At 41.2% G+C, this 22,012-nt stretch overlaps 1 protein-coding gene across 13 annotated transcripts in view; it reads right to left on the minus strand.

The window, feature by feature from the left end:
• The window catches only part of SH3GL3 (SH3 domain containing GRB2 like 3, endophilin A3), a 133,877-nt gene that overhangs the window by 44,985 nt on the left and 66,880 nt on the right, over positions 1–22,012 (minus strand). For 10 of the 13 annotated variants that reach the window (XR_013556473.2, XR_013556474.2, XM_078449071.2 and 7 more), the window contains exons 2-3: positions 6,054–6,122; positions 403–475 (exon numbers count right to left, since the gene is read on the minus strand). The exons of 1 other annotated variant lie outside the window; for it this stretch is intronic. Coding sequence is in view for 7 of the 12 variants with exons in the window: in XM_078449071.2 (XP_078305197.1) it covers positions 403–475; positions 6,054–6,122 (142 nt within the window). In the remaining 5 variants the exon portion in view is untranslated. The remainder of the gene's footprint in view (positions 1–402; positions 476–6,053; positions 6,123–22,012) is intronic. 2 more of the 13 variants (XM_078449079.1, XM_078449077.1) reach the window with 1 other exon arrangement.

The following is a 22,012-nucleotide window of genomic DNA, read 5'->3' on the forward strand; positions in this document are numbered from 1 at the left end:
AGTGAAATTACAATTTCAATTATACCTTTACAGCAGGATGACAGAATTTTTTTCTAAAAGAGGAGAGGCCTGAATAAGAAAACATACCAAACATTCAGTGGGTCTCTGAGGCATCTCCTAAAATGTGTCTTTACTGAGCAGCGCCTTGCTGCTAAGACCAAGTCTCTATCCGCAGGATGTCACCATAGACCACGGGATTATCTGCTCTGTTTCTCATCAGCTAGGACTCCCTGAAACTACCTTCGGTCGCTGGCGGCTTGACTTTAAAAAACTGAAATTCATTATTTGGACACAGAAAACACTGTTTCTAAGTTACGTCAGCCATATGCCAAGCAAACATGGGTTGTTAGTCTATGACAGTGAATGAACAATAGACTATGTCGAGACATTTTCTAACTTTACCTGGATTTGGCTGAAGATACTCTGTGGCTTTCGAAAGAATTTCTGCAACAGCTTTATTGGTAACATCTATTTTCTTTAAAAAAAAAAAACAACAACACACACACACACAAACATAAAAATGTTGGTAAATGACAAACAACGAATTCACAGGAAAACAGAGGTAATATGCGTTAATTTAATATGTATAATACTATTAACAGATTTTAATCCAAATGAGTTTCAACATTTTGGGGGAGAAGCAGTATTTTTCTCACTATGATTTTGGGACAGCTCTTCCTCCCCATGATGTTGGAGAACATTCATTTCATTTTCTTTTTAACATACAATGAGCAGTCATGTATTATTTACAAAACTCAGACGAGTTACTATGCTCCACTCGATTACTGGACATACCTGAAGGCCTCTCCAGCCAACACCAGGCATGTCTCAGCCCAACTTTCCTTCTTTGCTGGGTGTACTTGAGTGCCTTTGCTTGTAAGGACTCCCTAATAGCAATTCACATTAGAAACTACAGCACTAAATCAACAACGAAAGAATCATTCTCCCTAACACTACCACTCACAATAAACACCCAAGTGTCCCGTGGGCAGATGTTAATATCAAAGGTTTTCTATGTTGAGACTGAATCTTTCCCCCCACAAAACCATTTCTGGACACTGGCTACTGGTTAGCCCGACACCGAATGTGAGAATATACAATAAAGTTCAACAGGCATAAAGTTCAATAGCTTCATTTCATACCATCAATAGCCTGAAAGAAAATATAAAGGAAAAGGAGATCCCATTCATAAGAGCAACATAAAAATACACAACAGGGGCGCCTGGGTGGCTCAGTCGGTTGGGCGTCCGACTTCAGCTCAGGTCACGATCTCGCAGTCTGTGAGTTCGAGCCCCGCGTCGGGCTCTGGGCTGATGGCTCAGAGCCTGGAGCCTGCTTCCGATTCTGTGTCTCCCTCTCTCTCTGCCCCTCCCCCGTTCATGCTCTGTCTCTCTCTGTCTCAAAAATAAATAAAACGTTAAAAAAAAAAAATTAAAAAAAAAAATACACAACAATAAGGAATAAATATAAGGAGAAAATGTACAACATCTATCTGAAGAGCCATGTTCCTACACGGGAAAGTTTAACTGTGCAAAGATGTAAGTCCTCCCCCAAATCACACGTAAAATTAATTCAAATCTTATGTTCCTTTTAATTTTTTCTTTTTTGGTTACAATTTGGCAAATTAATATTAAACTTAGGTTCACGCCTCATACTACAGACTGGATCACAAATACAGACCTAAAAACAGTCTACAAAGGCACTAAATTACACAGAAGAATATTCCGAAATACAGGGGTGGGAAGAATCTTCTAGGCACAACACAAAACCCAAAATTCTGACCCTATAAAATTAAAGACTGAACAGTGAATAGATGTAATAACACCAAATTTGACAAAAGTGGCAAAATGAAACAGAAAGGAAACTGTATGAAGGACCCATGCTTAGCATCCATGATACTCAAAACTCCCATTTAAGAAAAAAAGCAGCACATAAAACAACCCAATTGGAAAGGACAAGAATATAAACTGGCAAGAAAACAAACGGGAAAAAATACAAGTTCAAACAGTTGACAAAATATCTAGAAAGACTGTAAATCAAAAAGGAGATACTTTCCACTCAACAGATTGACAGAAAAAATATTTTTTTATTAATCTGACCCAATATTAGGTGTCATACAGGTATGGAGGGATGGGCGCTTTCACACACACTGGGAGTGCAAAACGGATCAAGGGACAAGAACCTATTAATGGGCAGACCTCCAGGGACCTAGCGTCTGGAAACACACCAGCCAATTGCAATGACATAAAAGGATGTCAGGCCATTCTATGTCTATTAAAAACTGAAACCAACTTGAATTATAAGCGATAAGAGACTGGCTGGGTAAACTGTGAGACATCGAAATAAAGGAATTCTCTTGAATCACAAGATTAAAAAAAAAAAAAAAGGGAAGCTCCATATCTACTGGGAAGATGCCCACAGCACACTGTCAAGGAAAGAAAGCAAGTTGTAGAGTGATTTATAATACAAGAAATTCATTTTTGTAATTCAAAAATCTATGATCTGGTCAGGGTCAGAAGCTTCCAACCAAGTGAGCTCAACCAGCCTGAAATTGGATTTGTTCCCATTAGCCGAGCGCCTAAATTCGGGGCCCCAGGAAGGTTTAAAAAGACAGCACGTAAATGATGAAGAAATGAATCACACCTGTATCACTGATGCACACACACCAGCTGTGTGTACGTGCACTGGGCCTTGTAGCGAGTTTTGCAAGCTCTGAACTCTCTTCAGTGTGTTCGATTGTTTATGAAGATTTTTGAAATGTTTAAGAGAATATGATCAGCCAAACGTTTGTACTATTACAGTCTCGAGAAATTTAAGTGCTCTGGAAAACGCTTTTCTAAATCTGATGTGACGTTGGGGCGAGTTCCATGCATTGCATTTGTGATTCTAATTTGCAATGTCTAAGGGAATTTGCTTAATTATGTAACTGGAGGTAAATGTTTAAGGATTTAACCTGTTAAGCCTATGACTTAATGGAAACTAACACAAAGATTAACTGAAAATGATTTTTATGTTGAAGTTACTAAATTTATAAATAAGATTCGTAAGTCCAGCTTAAGCTTAAGAAAAACTAGGTTTTAGATTTATAACTTTCCACAGTTATAGAAATTCGACAGTAATTAAGTGTTCCTTTCAATGTATCCAACCCTCTTCAGACATGAAAAGGTACCAGGAAGCCAGGAGCCATCTCTGAAGGGTGACAGTGAGATCTGGGGCAGGGGTACTTTCTACTTCAGATCCTTCTCTCTTTGGGGGCAAAAAAAAAAAAAAAAAAAAAAAGCCAAGGAACAAATGACCAAAAACTAACAGCCTGACGTGCCCATCCTGGAACAGCTTCTAGGACAGCCCAGCGATCAAAACTGCAAACAAACGCTTGAGAAAATAAAGAGGACACCCACTAACCACTTTGACAAACATGGGCAATCAAGACGAACACTGGAAAAATAATCCATGTGGTTTAAAAAATGAATGAATGAATGAGTGAATGAATGAATGAATGAATGAATAGAAACTTCCCTCCCAGAATAACTGAGAATGTCGGGTGGGGGGGGGTCGTTCAAGCTGACAAAATGCCACGTGATGGCTTCTGCAAACCATCGTGACAAACAGGTGGGAGTACAGAGGTAAAAATTATTTTTGTGATGTCTACCTGGTGTGAAGGCATCTCTGTTGGCTGATTAAATCTGGAATTTCCTTCAAATGTTGGTGCCCCAAATCCTCTGCCACGGACTATCCCGGACCTCAGCCTCAGCTAGAGGGCTGCTAGCAATGCTGGTTTATTTTTAAATTTTTTTTAAAAGAATCCATAGCTGTCATTATCTCCTTCTTACTCCTTATGTAATGTGTTTGTGCTCCTTAGTCACACTTGGTAGAGGTGGCTTTTTGAAAACAAAACAGTGCCTGGTTTTGTCGTTATTGTTTCCTATTTTATTGATCTCTACAATTCTGTCCTTCCACCTAGAGTGATTTCATTTGCTGTTATTTTCCTAGCTTCCTGGCTTAAATGATTTATTCATTTCCTTCAAACATATTTTCTATTAAATGTACGTAAGATGTAGCCATATACCGCAGGTTCTAACATACAGAATTTGGTCTCTCATGACCAAATGAATTTTGATTTTACTTGTCATTTCCTCTTTCAACTAAGAATAATCACGTTTTTCAATTTCCAAACATCCAGAATTGGGAAAGTATACCTTCCTTGTAATGTTTTTTAGTTTTTCTGGAGCCTAATGTATGATTGACTATTTTAATTGTTCTAAATGGACTTAAAAAGAATATAGATTCTCAACTTGAGGTCTGTATCTATTTATAAACAAAGTTATTAATCATATTTTGTACTAATCATCTATGAGCCAATCTACTATTGTCAACTTACTCTGTTATTTTATGAGAGGTGTGCGAAATCTTCTACTCTGGACTTTGTCAATTTTCCATGTATTTTGGACAACTTTTACCTTACGTATTTAGATGCCATGTTATATGGTGCGTAATGATTCATAACCATTACAATTTCCTGATAGACTGCATGACTGCATCTTTTTAATAACTTTTTTATAACCTTTTCTACTTAGTGTTTTTTGCATCAAATTTTACTTTGACATTACTATTCGTCCTCTACTTCTGTGTGCTTAGGATTTGTCAAGAAATCTCTCCATTCCTTTGTCATTTCCATGTCATGTTTTAGGTGGATCTGATACCATCCAACTCATCTCTTCCAGAAAGTCCTTAAACCTTCTGGTCACGTGTTAGATATTTCCCTGCTTTTCACTGCTGTAAGGAAATAAATAGATATTACTTTTATATTTCTTCTGTCATTCATTGGGGCTTTAGGAGGGAAAGGAAGTAAACAAGAGAGATCTCAGTCCATCAACTGAAACTGAAATTGCTAAAATGTGTTTATAAACTCAATATTTAAACTGAATCATTTTCTAAGTAATAAAGTTACCTATAATATCTTTACATACCAAGGGATTTTTAAAAGTCATTTCAGGTAGGCCAACGATGTTAAACTATTTCCATGTTTTTCAGTTTTTAAAAATTATGTTTTTCAAAAGCAAAACAAAACGTGCTTTTCCCTCTCAAGGTGCTAACACTTCTAGAAACTTAGCAGTGCTCATCCAGAAAGTAAGGAGCTTCCTGGAAGACAGTCTGGCCAGGGCCAGGTATCCGGAAGAAAGGAACCTCCCAAGCCACAGCCTGGGGTTAGACTTCTTCTGTACCTGCTGATAGCTCTACAACCTTCAATCTCCTGTATCCTCGATGTTACACTTGAAGGTAGATGTTCTGCTTTCTCTCTGCCCTCTCTCATCTGGGGAGTCTAATTATTAAAACAAGGCTATGGTTAAAGGGCCCAAGACGAAGGGGAAGGAAACTGAGGAAGCTGAACTATCAGCGGTCCCAGTTCTACCTCCACCCGAGCTATTCCACACAGCTGACCGGGAAACAGGTTAAAGGACAACAGATTCTACAGTCTTCCTTTGGAGCCTGTTACAATCATTTCTGTGACAAGCTCATCATATTTCCTAGGTGCTTTCATATACATTAATTTTTTGGCATAATTATCCCCAAATCCATGTAAGGCAAGCAGGGCACACATTATCCACCTGTGTCACTGGTCAGAAAAGAGGAAAAAAGCTTATCCAAGTTCACACTGCCAGTTCTCAGAACCCAGATCAATGTCATTTGTTATCCAGCTACTACAACACATGGGAACAGAGTCAGAATCTGGTACACCACATGGGTGTATCAATCTTTATGTATTTGAATGGTCTCGTCCCAGAAATACATTTTGATTTTCTAGGATAGATCATCAAAATCATCACAATTACTACGGTCTTTTCCTTGCAATAATGGTTTGCCAAAATTGACCGTCTTTTGAGCATTCTGACGTTTTTCCACTAGAGGGCACCAACTACCCATATCCCATCGCCACCTTAGCGGGTCTTTACATCCCTGGCTGCTGCTCTAATATCCTTTACAGTTATCAGTACATCGCATATCACAGTGAAAATCAAGTTTGTAATACAGTTGACATTAACGTGCTCTCTTACCCTCTCCATGTCAAGAAATTCGTCATCTAGTTTCGTTCCTTCAACGCCACTTATTTTTTCGCTAAATAGCTGCAGAAATAAACAAAGTAATTGTGTTGTATGATAATTTGTTACCACAATTTCTGACTCAAATTATTACCAGCAAAACCACCACCACCAACAACAAAAATTCCCCATTCATCTCATTGCATTTTTTTTTTACCAAGTCCTTTAAGAAAATCGTTGGAAGGAGTAACCCTATCAAAGGACATGGGAAGATACACATTTTTCTCCTGCGCAACAGGTATTAATTATGCAACTACTGTATGTAAAGCACATGGAAGGTGCTCCAGCAGAAACACAGATAAATAAGATCCTTATCATCCGGGAACCCAGAGCGCGGCAGAAGAGTTAATAAACACACACTCGATTACAATATAAGGGAGGAAAAATACGAGCAAAATAGTGCTGGATACAAATGATTGTCAACGTACCAAGTAATAGACATTTCAGTGGTTCAGAGACATGATTCTGAGAGCCTGCAGTGGAGGGGAGGCGGGGAGACACCCAGGACCCACCCAGGACCTGTTTCCTACAAGGCTTGGCGTTTGAGCTGCCCATTTAAGGATAAGGGACATTTCCACAGGCAACACCGAAGGAGCCTTGCTTACAGCATGAGACATCTTACAAAACCCCATGGAGACAGCAACGTGTAGGATGGGGTTTTGCCACCTTGCCACTCTGATATTTAGACTAGATAATCCTCTGTTGTGGGAGGCTGTCCTGTGCCCTGTAGGATGTTGAACATCATCCCTGGCCTCCACCCACTAAATGTCAGTAGCGCACAGGCACCCACACACTGACAACCACAAAAGGTCTCTGGACGCTTAGGAGTCACTGTGCAGGGCAAACGCGTCCAAGGAACAGCAAGAAACTTGCCTTAACTATAATGAATAGCGATCGAGGGAGAATGGGGGGAAATAAAAACTGAAAGGGAGAGAGGCCAGATCACACAACTTCTCAAATGCCAAGCTAACAGGTCTGGCTGAGAAGTCCCTCAAGATCCCTTATCAAACACGGTGTAGAGAAACCTTCAGCAAAGCAGCTCTGGCTGCAGAGTGGGTTGCATCAGGGAACACGGACGAGGACTGGAAGGGGAAAGTACATCGTTTTCTTTAGAAAATCGCATCAACATAATTTGTTTACATGTTTAAAGTATTTACGTGTGGGACGCCTGGGTGGCTCCGTCGGTTAAGCATCCGACTTCGGCTCAGGTCATGATCTCACGGTTCGTGGGTTCGAGCCCCACGTCGGGCTCTGTGCTGACAGCTCAGAGCCTGGAGCCTGCTTCAGATTCTGTCTCTCTCTTTCTCTCTCTCTCTCTCTCTCTCTCTCTGCCCTACCCCACTCACGCTCGCTCTCTCAAAAATAAAATAAACATTAAAAAAATAAATAAATAAAATAAAATACTTATATGAACATAAAAACCAGTGGTAAAGGGGGGCGGTTAGCATCAATTAATAAAAAAAAATTGCAGGTTCTTTTAAATGTAAGTGACTTTCTGCTACTATTTCCACAACTATGGCAAACACAGAATTACTAGGCAATAGGAGGAATCCAGGTGTAGAGAATCTAACTTAAATGTGAGGTGAGAGAGAATTGAGAGGAGATGGGGGGGATCACTAGTGGCCACGATTCTTTATCTCTTCGTCGCTAGATCTCTGTAGTTCCTCCTGGCCAGAGCTGGAGTCTGTCTACCCTCGAGCGATTCCGGGCCGGACTTGATGCTTGTTTTGAACCACGGACAGAAGCCCAGGCCTTAGCAGACTCTGCATGCTTTCAGTCATTCTCTTGAAACCCTGCTGCCCCCAAGTGAATTCAGGCCTGGGCTGATTTGCTGGGTGGTGAGAGATACGTGGCCCAAACACCCCCCATCAGGACAACCAGTCACTCTCCAGGACCAGAGCCCCTGGTTGACCTGCAAGGGACTGCAGGCACATGAGAAAGCCCCCAGCCTAATCCGCTCACCCGTGGAAACATGAGTCGAATAAATGGTGGTGGTCTGACACTAAACACTGGAATGCTTTGTTACTCGGCAGAAGCTGGTTGATACACTAGACAATAGTTCTGGTTTTTCAGGCTCTGTCTAGAAGTCAGAGAGGACCGTCCTAAGGCCTCGGTACAAGGTATAAGCTTCAACAGGAACAACTGGTAATCCCACTGCTTTACACAAAGGTCTTTACATGGAAGTATCCATCAGTTAGGTCCCCCAAATATCTTTTTGTTCAATAGTGAGATCATTTTGGGGCGCCTGGGTGGCTCAGTCGGTTGAGCGTCCGACTTCGGCTCAGGTCATGATCTCACGGTTCGCGAGCTCGAGCCCCACATCGGGCTCTGTGCCCATAGCTGGGAGCCTGGGGCCTGCTTCAGATCCTGTGTCTCCTTCTCTCTCTACCCCTCCCCTGCTCGCACGCTGTCTCTCTCTCAAAAATAAATAAACATTAAAAAATAGTGAAATCACTTCTTTTTTAAATTTTTTTAATGTTTATTTTTTGAGAGAGAAGAGAGAGAGAGACTAAGTGTGAGTAGGGGAGGGGCAGAGAGAGAGGGAGACACAGAATCTCCGAGCCGTCGGCACAGAGCCCTACACGGGGCTCGAACTCAAACTCACAAACCGTGAGATCACAACCTGAGCCAAAATAGGATGTGAAATAATTTAAAATATTAGTTCTTAATTTTGGAGGTGATATTCTGAGAATCTAATGAAAATTATACAACCACACCCGGGGCGGGGGGACACTCATTTTGTTGCATGGTAAATTGCAAAAATGGCCACAATGCCTTGCTGCTGCTCCTCCCACTAGGACACGCAGTCTATTTTTCTCCCCAGGGACTAGCTTTGATCAATAGAACAGAATGCAAGCAACACTGTGAGAGTACTGAGTTCAGGTCTTATAAATACTTCATAGCTACAAAGTATCTGTGTAGACACTTTACCCTCTGAGGTCCACTGTAACCATCCCCACGTGAATTAGCCTGAGCTACCACGCCGGAGGCTGAATGCCCACTCTGAGCAGAGATGACCCTCCAAGGTGACTCATCTCAGAGCACCAGGGGCAGCTCACCACCAACAGATGAGTAAGCAGCTGGGCTCAGTGAGCCCTGCAGCCCAGTGAGCCCCGCCCAAAGCACCAACCCACAAAATTGTGAATCAATGGCTTTTCATTGTAAGTCCCTATGGTTTAAGGTGGTTGGTTACATAGCAAAAAATTGACTCAGTTGCCTGTAATTTCTAACGGCTACTGAAACCCTCTGCAGAAGCCCATGTGTAAGATCCCTGTTTTAAAATACCCCTTTGGAAGTGGCGCCTAGGTATCTCAGTCAGTTAAGCATCCAGCTTCAGCTCAGGTTGATCTCGCGGTTCGTGAGTTCGAGCCCTGTGTTGGGTTCTGTGCTGATGGTGCAGAGCCTGGAGCCTGCTTCGGATTCTGTCTCCCTCTCTCTCTGCCCCTCCCCCGCTCATACGGTGTGTGTGTCTGTCTCTCTTTCTCTCTCAAAAATAAGTAAACAGTGGGGCGCCTGGGTGGCTCAGTCAGTTAGTTAAGCGTCCGACTTCAGCTCAGGTCATGATCTTGCAGTTTGTGAGTTTGAGCCCCATGTCGGGCTCTGTGCTGACTCTCAGAGCCTGGAGCCTGCTTCCCATTCTGTGTCTCCCTCTCTCTCTGCCCCTCCCCTGCTCATGCTCGGTCTCCCTCTGTCTCAAAAATAAATAAACATTAAAAAAAAATTTTTTTTCAAATAAGTAAACAATTTTAAAATTTTTTTTTAAGAGAAAAAACATCCTCCCCAATAAAAATGAATCCCAGAAATCTAAATTCCAAGGCACATGACTAAATACAAGACCAAATAAGAAAGCCAACAGAATCAGAGACTGCAACATGAATTCACTTCTGGTGAAAATAACTTTCTGAAACAATAGGACAGAAACTTTATATGTATGCTTAGGATATTATCAATATGATAAATGAAGGAATAACCTCTATGAATAAAAGGCAAATAATTACAGAAAAGGGAAATTTTTTTAATTGCTATTAAAATTTAGAAACCTTGGAAATAAAACACACACAAAGATGAAAATGAAAAATCCCAATAATTGGAATCAACTCCAGACTGGGCACAATTGGAGAAAGAACCAGTAAACTAGAAAATATTACTAAGGAATATCCTGAAAGAACAAAAATATTTAAAGGAAAAAAAGAGGGTTGTTTTTTTTTAATATGAAATATCAGTTAAACAGTTTAGAGGATGAGCTATAACTGACAGGCACTCCAGAAAAAAGGACAGAATATAGGGGACTCAGTATTTTAAGAGCTAATAGCTCTGTTTTTGGGGTTTTTTTTGGGGGGGGGGTTATTGTGTACAACTGAGGGAAGGTATGATCCCACAGTTTGGAAGTACATTCAAGTGCTAAGCAAGGTATTAATTCACATGTTGAGATTTCAAGAATAAAAAATTCTAAAACTCCCACAGGAGAATAAAACCACAAGAAAATTAACAGCAGATTTCTCTTCAGCGACAGCAGATACCAGAGATCAGTTTCAAAGGTGTTTAGAAGAAATGTTAAAAAATCCAGAATTTTGGGTCTCCCTGAACTGTTACTTAAAACAAATATATGAGTTTATGAAAGGGTAAAATTACAACCTTAAGTAATAACAAGATGGGAAGGAGGGTGTTGAGTGGATACTCTGAGCACTAGAGTGTTTCTCCCGTGTTCCGGCGAAGGTGGGAAATGGACAAACTTGAACATTGCTGAAATAATAGAGAAGAATTGTCTGGGTTACATAATTAATGGTGACGACTAAAAGTATAAAACAATAATACACGTATATGTTACGTATGCTAGGCATGTTACAACACAGCACGCACACTAGCACACTGGTGGAAAATCGAGTTTTTCCAATCCAGGCAAACAAAATAAAACAAAACAAGAAAAAAAAAAAAAAGGTTGGCAAAGCGGGGGTGGGGGGAGAAGAACGAAAGGGATGACAAATGGAAACCACAATATAAGACAGTAGTAAGTCCACATACATCGGTAATTATTATCTACGTAAATGATGAAATTGAAAATGTTAAAGGATGAATTGACAGAGTGGATTTTTTTTTTAATTTTCTTTTTCTTTTTGTTTTTTTTTAGTAATCTCTACAGCCAATGTGGTGCTCAAACTCACAACCCCAAGATCAAGGGTCACATGCTTTTCTGACTGAGCCAGCCGGGCGCCCCCAGAGTAGATTTTTTAAGTCCAACTACATGTAGCTTCTAAGAGAGACACCTAAAATAAAACTGGAAATAAGGAGATAAATTACACCTACTAGGGAAATACTGATTTTAAAAAAAGCTGATAACAATAGCATCAGACAAAAAAGACTTCAAGGCAAAACATCAGTAGGCATAGAGAATTGATCTAACAATAGAAGGGACATTCCACCAAAATTCTGTTATAATAATGATGCACCCAACAGCACAGCTTCAAAAAACTAGTAATACAGAAACTGAGAGAAAACAGTGAAGTCCACAATCATAGATTTCACCACCACTCTACCAGAAAACTGACAGATCGGGGGTACCCGGCTGGCTCAGTACGTTGAGTGTCCGACTTCGGCTCAGGTCATGATCTCACAGTTCATGGGTTCGAGCCCCACATCAGACTTTGTGCTGACAGCTCAGAGCCTGGAACTCACTTCGGATTCTGTGTCTCCCTCTCTCTCTCTGCCCCTCCCCTGCTTGTGCTCTCTCTCTCTCTGTCTCAAATATAAACATTAAAAAAAAAAAAAAAAAAGAGAAAGCCCTAGAAGAAATTTCAAAAACCTTTTAATTTAACAATGAAAACTGTATCCATCAAAACCTGTGTGGGAAGACAGCAAAGGCAGTACTTAGAAATCAGCGTATCACTTTAAATTCATTAAAACAAAAAACCCACTTCAGCTTAACATCTCAAACTGACATGATGCCATTCAATCCCATTCAACAAATATCTCAAAGTCCACGGACTACATCCATGCGGCAGAGATACGAAGATCACTCTCCAGGCCAGAGCTCACGGGCCACTGCGAAGCAGAAGCCGATGGCCAGAACACAACGAGAGAAGTACCCTCCTTGAACGCAGATGCGGAATTTGCTATTAGAACTCAGAGGAGGCAAGTCATATGGACGAGAAGGTGCCAAGAACAGAGCCTAGAAGGATATATGGTGTGCACCCCAGGAGACCAGAGAAGGAGTGGCATTTCTGGCAGAGAGAACAGCATAAGCTCAGACACAAGACCTGAGGGCATTCGGGAAACAGCAATCAACAAGGTAACTGATACGAAAGACTGACCCCAGGAGAACGTGAACGCACAATCACGCAGGCCGTGGAGACGCTCAAGCAGGTGAGTGGTACAAACAGGTCCGCCTTTCATCCGGGAAGATCATGCCGGTGGCCCACGGGAGAAGGGCACCGGAGAGCCACCAGAGGGCGGACGGGGAGATTCCATGTGGGGATCACAAGGGATGCCCACACGAAGGGGCAGACTAGGCAGACTAGGGAAGAGTGTCAAAATTCGACTCCGAAACTCTCCCAACTACCTTCTTCAACTTCAAACACCAACGGCCCTCACCTATTCAGCGTCCCCATCGCAAACGTCGCGTCTGACCCGGGCTCGCCACATAGAAGCTGCAAATGTAAAATACAGTCGTGTGGCCAGGTCAGTGTGGCCCGTGTAGTCTTGCCCCAGTGAAAAAGATCATGCCGGAAACGAGGCCTGTCTCACGGTGCCTCCGTGCCACAGAGAGAACCCTCACTGGCCCTCTACTTCTGGGTAGCCTCCAATTTCATCGATGATCGGAAAACAAAAGGCGTTTTCAGAGACCGCAACGGCGCTGATGTAAAAGAAGTGTATTTGGGAAGCACAAAGCTTTTGCGTTTGGTTTCTCAGCTAGATGCGCTGGGGTTTTACTGGTAAATGTCAACACAGCCTTGGCCGCCCTCTTGTGCAAATGTCTGTTTTCAAAGAAACCTTGGCTTCTCCATCTTCTTCCCTTTAATGAAGCAAGAAATTAAACAGCAAGAAAGCCAGAACCTAGGAGAAAACGTAAAAAAGCAAATTTATACCTCAGGATAAATTAGAAACTTCTCCAGGACGGTACTTTCTAGTTTGTGGGCCACAAAACACTGGCTGCACAAAAAAAGAACTCCTTGGTCATGTTCGTTTGGAAATGCTGGGATAAACAGAACTGGCAGATTTCTGTACCAAAACATTTTTCACAGACTTGAAAATGAAAATGGCATCACGGATTTCCATGGAGGGGAGGGGCATATAAGAGGTAGCATTCTCCACCTTCGTTTGGTCACGGGAGATGTCTCTTACAGGGAAAAATCTCAGAGAAGATTCCTGAGAAATCTACTTTGAGAAGCCCTGCACCAAAATGTCACCCTGTCCTCTAGCTCCCTTTATTTTTTCTTTCAAACAATTAGCAGTCATGATCTGCTTTTATCAGCTTGGAAAATATGGCATTACTCAATGACGAACTGTTATTTGTAAGTTTAATATCAGGGGAAGATGAGAAAAGGGTATACGCCAGCTCTCTGTGCTGGTTTTGTAACTTTTCTGAGTCTAAATTATTTCAAAATTAATTCTTTTTTTAATCTCTGAAGGTTTCAGAGAGCAAACAAGGCAGTCAGGATCTGATGAAGAAAAATGCACTGGGAAGAGTCAGACATTTACGGCTGCTTTTTCCTTCTGGAAAAATTTCTGCCTTACAACACAGAACACACAAGCTGAGCAGAAAGCACCAGCCTAGAACTTGCAGAAGTCTCCCTAGGCTGGGGAGAGGAAAACTGGAGTGCACTGTAACCAAGGAAACCAAGACATTAAGAGGCCAAAATTCCAGGACCATAAAGAAGTGAACACGACAGTTTACATGCAACTTCCTTTAGAGGTTTCTGACAATTCCTAGGCTGCACATATGCGAGGCAGGATGCTAAGATACCAGTGCGAGGAGGCTGCTAGAAGGCTAAACATCTAAGCAGAGATTTCTGCAGAATCACAGTGATCAAGAGACAAAACTGGAGTTCAGGACTGCCTTTCCCCTTGTTATTTGTCAGAATAAAACTAAATCCTCTCTGGGGGGAGACATCACCTAAATTGCTGCCAAGTCTTTGCACACAGGTATCTGCCATTAAAATAATAATTTAAGAAACCCATCTGGTATTATACCGGGTGACTCAACAACAACAACAAAATCTGAAACTAAATTTTCTTTATGTTTTTTTGATGTAACCTCTGCGCCCAACATGGGGCTTGAGCCCACAACCCCAAGATCAAGCATCACACGCTCTACCAACTGAGCCAGCCAGATGCCCCTTAAACTAAGTGTAAAAATAGATGACAATGTAAAATACCACTGCAAAACATTTCAAGAGAACAAACGAAAACTGGAGTTGAAGAATTCAATAACTGAAATTCAGAGTTCCACAGCAAACTTTAATAACAATTAGATGCTGACAAAGAGAGCACGTGTGCACTGGAAGATAAACCACTGGAAAGTATCTAAATTGAAACATAAAGAGAAAGACGATTAAAAACACCAAAAAAAAAAATATTATAAACATAGAACACACAGTGGAAACACCTAACATATGTGTATTTTTGATTTCCAGAATGAGGACAGAATAATTGAGAAGAGGCAATATTTGAAGAGAAGATGGCCAAGAATTACTCAATATATGTTGTCAAAAGACATCAAGCTCCAAATTAAAGCTCTTCTATGACTCTCAGGCAGGATAAATATGAAGAAAAACATACCCCGAATAAGTCTTTTACCAAAGACCAAAGACAGGAAAACTTAATAAAAAAAAAAAATGCACCAAAAAAGCAACAAAAAGATTGTGAGCTGACAATGGTCACACAGCGCGGCCACAAGACAATGAAATCACATCTTTTCATGTTGATGGAAATCATCTGCCAACTGAAAATGCCATTCTCGGTGAATATACCCTTCATAAATGAAGGCAAAATTTTAAAAACATTCAGACAAGAGGGTGCCTGGGTGGCTCAGTCAGTTGGGCGTCCGACTACGCCTCAGGTCACGATCTTATGGTTTGTGAGTTCGAGCCCCGCATAGGGCTGTGTGCCGACAGCTCGAAGCCTGGAGCCTGCTTCGGATTCTGTGTCTCCCTCTCTGCCCCTTTCTGCTCACACTCTGTCTCTTTCTCTCTCAAAAATAAACATTTAGGGGCGCCTGGGTGGCTCAGTCGGTTGAGCGTCCGACTTCGGCTCAGGTCACGATCTCGCAGTCCGTGAGTTCGAGCCCCGCGTCAGGCTCTGTGCTGAGTGCTCAGAGCCTGGAGCCTGTTTCAGATTCTGTGTCTCCCTCTCTCTCTGACCCTCCCCCGTTCATGCTCTGTCTCTCTCTGTCTCAAAAATAAATAAACGTTAAAAAAAAATTAAAAAAAAAAAAATAAATAAACATTTAAAAAAACCTTAACAAAATAATAATAAATAAAAATATTCAGACAAAAGTGAGAGAATTTCTCACTGGCGGACCCAGACACACACCAAAAGAAGCACTCAAGGGAGTTCTTCAAATAAAAGAAAAATATCCCTGATGGAAACAAGGAAATAAGGCAAGAAATGAAGAGAACCAGAGAGATGAATCGATGTGAATACTGAAAACTTAAAACAATTATCTTGTGAGGTTTTAAATATATCTAAAATTTTCAAACATGAAAACAATGACACAAAAGCCACCACTAAAGAGGTAGAGATAAATTGTTACTGGGTCTTTTATTGCTTGGAAGTTTTAAGGTACTAATTTAAGAAAGACTCCACCACATAAAAAATGCATGTTGTAATCTCTAGGGTTGCTTTTAAATAATCATAAATATATAACAGGCGAGATACTAGAGAATAAAATGGAATAATGAAAACGATTAATTCAAAAGAAAGTTTAAAAAAGGAGAAATGAAGAAACAAGAATAAACGGGACAAATAAAAAAATAGATTTAATCCAAAAATGTCAGTAATTACTTTAAATGTATATGGACTAAATATTTCAAGTAAAAAATAAAAAGCATCAGCCAAGATCATAAAATACTAAACTATACTATTTTCTGCCAATAAGAGATGCACATTAAATATAATGACACAATAAGAAAATAAAGAAATGGACTATATCAAACACTAACATCTACAACAAAAAAACTGAGAAACTCATACTAACATATAAAATATACTTTTAGACAAAAAACATTATTACTAGAATAAAGAAGGACATTAAAACATGATAAAAAGTAGGGGTGCCTGGGTGGCTCAGTCGGTTAAATGTCCAACTTCGGCTCAGGTCATGATCTCGCGGTCCGGGAGTTCGAGCCCTGCGTCGGGCTCTGTGCTGACAGCTCAGAGCCCGGAGCCTGCTTTGGATTCTGTGTCTCCCTCTCTCCCTGCCCCTCCCCCACTTGTGCTCGGTCTCTTTCTCTCAAAAATAAATAATAAATATTAAAAAATTTTTTTAAATGATACAAGGTCAATCCAAAATTAAGAAATAAGAATCCTAAATCTGTATGCATTTAATCGCATAGCTTCAATGTATAAAGGAAAACCTTACAAAACTAAAACTATAAATAAATGATTCCAAATATTTTAATTTTTCTATACATCTCTCTGCAACCCATAAAACACAAAAAAACCACCAGTTAGATTGACTCGACTTGAACAATTTAATTTACATATGGAGAATACTACAGCAAACAGGGCACAATAAAGGTGGTTTTCTTTTCTTTTTTTTTTTAAAGTTTATTTATTTATCTTGAGAGGGGAGGAGGGCAGTTGACACAAGGCTCAAACCCATGACCTGTGAGACCATGACCCGAGCTGAAATCAAGAGTCAGATGCCCACCAGACTGAGCCACCCAGGTGCCCCGGTGACGATGGTTTTCAAAAGTAGACAGCACATTTCCCAGAAGAGACCAGACGCTGAGTCATGAAGCACATCTCCAACAACGTCAAAGACAAAAATCATTCAGAGTATGATCTCTGGCCACAGTGAAATTAACATAGAAATCAATACCTGAAAAATTTCCCAAATTATTTGAAAATTAAACATGTCAAAATTCACTGAATCAAATGTGAAGTCACCATGAAGGTTAGAAAATATTTATAAGTGAGTAATACCAAATATAGAGATGTATTTAAGACTGTGGGATGTAGCTAAAGCTATTTCTATTTTTTTCTTAAATGTTTATTTTTGAGAATGAGAACATCCATGCGTGTGCATGATGTGGGGGGGGGTGCAGAGAGAGAGAGAGAGAGACAGAGAGAGAGAATCTTAAGCAGGCTCCACACTGTCAGCACAGAGTCCAACTCAGGGCTCAAACTCATGAACTATGAGATCATGACCTGAGCCAAAATCAAGAGCCAGACACTTACCCAACTGAGCCACCCAGGTGCCCCTCTAGAGCTATTTCTTAAGAGGGGATCTTATAGCTCTAAAGCACCAGTTCTCAAACTCTTTCATTTCAGGATCCCAGGATATTCTTAAAAATAATTTAAGACCCCTGCCTTACACCATATATCAAAAACAATTCCTTGTTGATCTTAAATGCAAAAGGTAAGACTTGAAAGGTTCTGTAAGATAACATTACCTTGGGACAGGAGACAGCTTGACCAATTCCCAAACGCTAACTATAAAGAAAAGCCTGATATATCAGACTCCGTTCAAGACTGAGAGAGTGAAAAATCAAATCACTGAGTAGAAAAAGATATTTTCCATAAATCTACCTGACGAAGAATCACATTCAGATATTAAAAAGAACTCCTATGGGTCCCTAAGAAGAAGGCAGCATACTCCTGTTTTTTAGCATGGGCAAAAAAAAAAAAAAGCCTTGTGGAAGCAACTTCACAAAGGAGGGGGGGCGGGTATCCAAACAGGCAACAGGCCTACGAAAACATTTTCGTCTCACCATCATCCATGAAAATGCAAGTTAAACCACAAGAAGATGACACTTCATCGTTACCGGAGTAACTAAAATTATTTTAAAACAACAATAACACAAGTTTTTCCAAGGGTTAACGGGGCAACCGGAAGGAACACTCCTACGCCACTGGAGGGAGTTTACATTGGTGTTGTGACTTGGGAAAACGGTCTACTATAGAGTCTACTATAACTGAATATATAAAAAGCCATGCTCTTATGACTCAGTAATTCCACTCCTAGGTAAAGGCCTGAAAGAAATACCTTATAAGTAACCAAAATTCAGATACAAGCAGTATTACTCACAATAACCCCAAACCACCTAAATGATGGTAGAGTGAATAGATCACAGCTACTTCTAGAAATGCAATACTGTATCGCAATTAAAAAGGAGGAAGTACTCTTTCCGCGTGCGACACATAGGTAGATTTCAGACGTACCACGGAACACTCTCATGGAACACTCTCGTGCCGTGTGATTCTGATTATGAGACGTTCAGAAATAAAAGGGGAACATCCTGTATCATTGCATTCATATAAAATTTAAACACAGAAAAGGCTGATTCGTGGTGATAAAAGTGTAGTAGTTACCTTTAAGTTATGACAAAAGGGAGCTCCCTGGGGTGCTAGTAATATTCTGTATCTAGAACTGGTTCCATGAATGTGCTCGCTTTGTCACAACAGAGCAAGTGGCACCCACAGGACCTGTCACTTCCTTGCATGTGTTTTGATTTCAGTAGAAAATGTTGAAGCACACCCTCCCGTGAACCCTGCATTCGGTGTTCTCAATGCGTGCGCCCATCACACTTCCCATGATTGACTTGTCTCTAAGGAAGCTTAACAAACAATGCTGGCCTGTCTCTTGCTCTTGCATCTGACCAGTAGAAATAACATTCACATCTGACTATCCGCATCTGGAAGTCTCTGCTCAGTCGAATCATGACTTAACCATACAGAACCTAACAATCTATATTCAAAAGAACAAAAAAAGCCCCAGGGACTATTATATGGTGACTGTGTCCTCTGTACCCTAAATGCTGCTACTTCAGATTTAATTATTAGGGCAGCATAATAAAGAAATTCATTCATCTCGCCAAGGGGAAGGAGGGAGAGAAAATACATACAGGAAGGAACTATCAGACGTGGAATCAAGATCGTGGACTGAATACACACATCTTCCACTCCACTGTACCAAATACTTTTTTTTTAAATTTTTTTTTAATGTTTATTCCTTTTTGAGAGACAGAGACAGAGCATGAGTAGGGGAGGGGCAGAGAGAGAGAGGCAGACACAGAATCTGAAGCAGGCTCCAGGCTGAGCTGTCAGCAGAGCCTGACGCGGGGCTCGAACTCACGAACCGCGAGATCATGACCTGATCCAAAGTCGGACACTTAACTGACTGAGCCACCCAGGCACCCCTGTACCAAATACCTTTATATGAACTTGTAAAGATACAGAAAGAGAGAGAGGCATCTGACACATACATAACAGGGCTGAGAAACAAAAACGGTGCCAGCAGTAGGTCATAAATGGTGACAAATGCCCAGAAGACAGACAGCAGATGGGACCAGAGAGGTTAGGAAGCAACAGGGCAATACCTACACCATAGAAACCCGCTCCCAAGCCCAAAGCCCATGCAGTCGTCTCCCCTTCTCTGCAGGGGTACATTCCAAGACCCCCAGCGGATGCCTGAAACCACAGACAGTACCAAAACCTATATATGTTACTTTTTTTCCTATACATATATACCTACAGTAAAATGTAATTCATAAGCTAGGCACAGTAAGAGGTTAACAGCAACTAACAATAAGACAGAACAGGTACACTAAGCTGTAATGAAAGTTATGTGAATGTGGTTTGTCTCTCTGTCTCAAAGTATCTCACTGTTCTGTACTCACCCTTCTTGTGATGACGTGAAGAGGATACAATGCCTACATGATGAGATCAAGGGAGGTGAATGACGTAGGCACTTGACGCAGCATCAGGCTACTAGTGACTCGCTGACAATATGTCAGAAGGAGGATCACCAGCTTGAGGACCATGGCTGACCACGGATAAATGAAACAGCGGGTAACTGAAATTATGGAGAGCGAACCACGGGTAACTGAAACCACGGGAAGTAAAACGACAGATGGGGGCAGGGAGGGGGACTACTGTACAGAGAAATTCCAACTCTAAATAACGTAAACACGAAAAGAAGAGAGTGAGCCCCTGGGAGATCAGCAAGAGACACGATAAAAGAACTGTATAGAAAGCAATAAGGACCAATGGAGCCCCTCCAGCCCCATCTCTGTGCCCACCTCTAAACGTGAGGGCAGGATCTGAAGTTACACCATCTTGGCTCAAATTGCTAACTAGAGAGGTAACTCCAGGCAAATTAGGGAAGCTCTCTGTGTCTCCAGTTCCTTATCTGCAAGATACGGATACAATAATGATAGTAACTATCTCATAAGGGTTAACGTATGGGAAGCATCTGACATTGTTAAGTCTTCTTAAACATGAACCATTTAAGAATATGGTTCTTAAATATGAACCATATTACCACCGAGAAACAGGCAGCTAGGGTGTCTGTCCTGAACCTGCAACCTAAAGAGAGTGGACTGCTCTAATTGTTGGGCCCCAAAGTGGGTATAAAGACCTGAGAGATGCAAGAGATCCTTCCAAACATCCCAACAGATACCAGGGGAAACATAGAGAGGCAGTACTGCCCAAGAATAGAACTCCATTTCCAGGGTAAAACCCTTTTCTCCAGCCTTCTTGTCTGCTGTCCTGTGGCCCTCACTCTAGCTTGAAGCCCACTGGTTGCCACACCCACCCAACACTCAGTCCTTCCACTGTCTGCCAATATACAAATAGACAAAACTTAAGCCAACTACCTAAGTGTTGGACAGTGTCCCTCATTCTTATCAACCAATGGCCAGGAATCGTGGAAATTTAAGGAAAACTAGGGGCATGAGGGGAAGTGTCAAAGAGGAAAGTTTATGACCCAAAGGAAGCAGAGATGATCAAGGTGCAGAGGGGAACTTCTAAAACTTCTCATTAACACCCACAGAGATATTTGAGAAGTTACTGTATACATAAAACAAGAAAAGGCTCCAATGAAAAAAGGAGCTATTAAAATGGGGTAAAAAAAAAACCTCAAAAAAAAAAAGGGTGAGCACAGAATAGACAAAGCTGAAATATGAATTGCTTATTGGGAAGACAGAGTCAAGGAAATGTGTCCCAGAATCTACGGCAAAACCCAATAAGAGATGGGAAGGAGAAAGAAGTTTCGCTCGACTCCTCTTAGCTGTGTGCCCAGGACCACCCCCCTTCTGGGCATCCCACCCATTCTATCAGGAAGGCCTGCTGTCCTCGGGCCAGGCTTGACTTTGGGCTCCCTACAGAAGCTGATTCTACATTGTGGACCCACCATGGGGAAAGGGGTTCTGACTGGAGTAAATGTTCCCAGTAAGTTCAGAGGCTGACCCTGTCAGCTCCACACCTAGAAATTGGAGGCTATCACTAAGAGCAGAGTGTACTAGAATCTCTTCGACTCATTTTCTGCACACCCTCGCTTTTTCTCAGAAGAGACAGCTATGATTTGGCCAACGAGAAAGTCTGCATTCTGTTGGGCAGAATTTCCTCCAAGCTGAAGACATATAAATGGAGGACTTCTCTATTTCCAGCACTGATGCCGGTTTCCATCCATTTTTATATTTCTTTGGCCATTTTCAATTAGGACTGATGGATGAGATTGACATTTTTTCCCCATAAATGTCATTATGTTTCTTTAAAAGTTTGCTCACATGTACCCAATCCAATGATCATTAGCTATAGGGCTCTATGAGTCTGACCTTTTCAAAAGTTGGATTCTAGCCTGTATTCTGTGTTTGATCCCTTTCAGAGCAAAACGTGATCTTGCAGGATTTCCTTTGTAAAAGACCCTGCACGGTTAAGGCAGAGTCTTTCAGGAATGTAATTAATCAAGAAGG

The sequence above is a fragment of the Panthera onca genome, chromosome B3 (assembly GCF_046562875.1).
Source record: "Panthera onca isolate mPanOnc1 chromosome B3, mPanOnc1 haplotype 2, whole genome shotgun sequence".
In the NCBI taxonomy this organism is placed as follows: Eukaryota; Metazoa; Chordata; class Mammalia; order Carnivora; family Felidae; genus Panthera; species Panthera onca.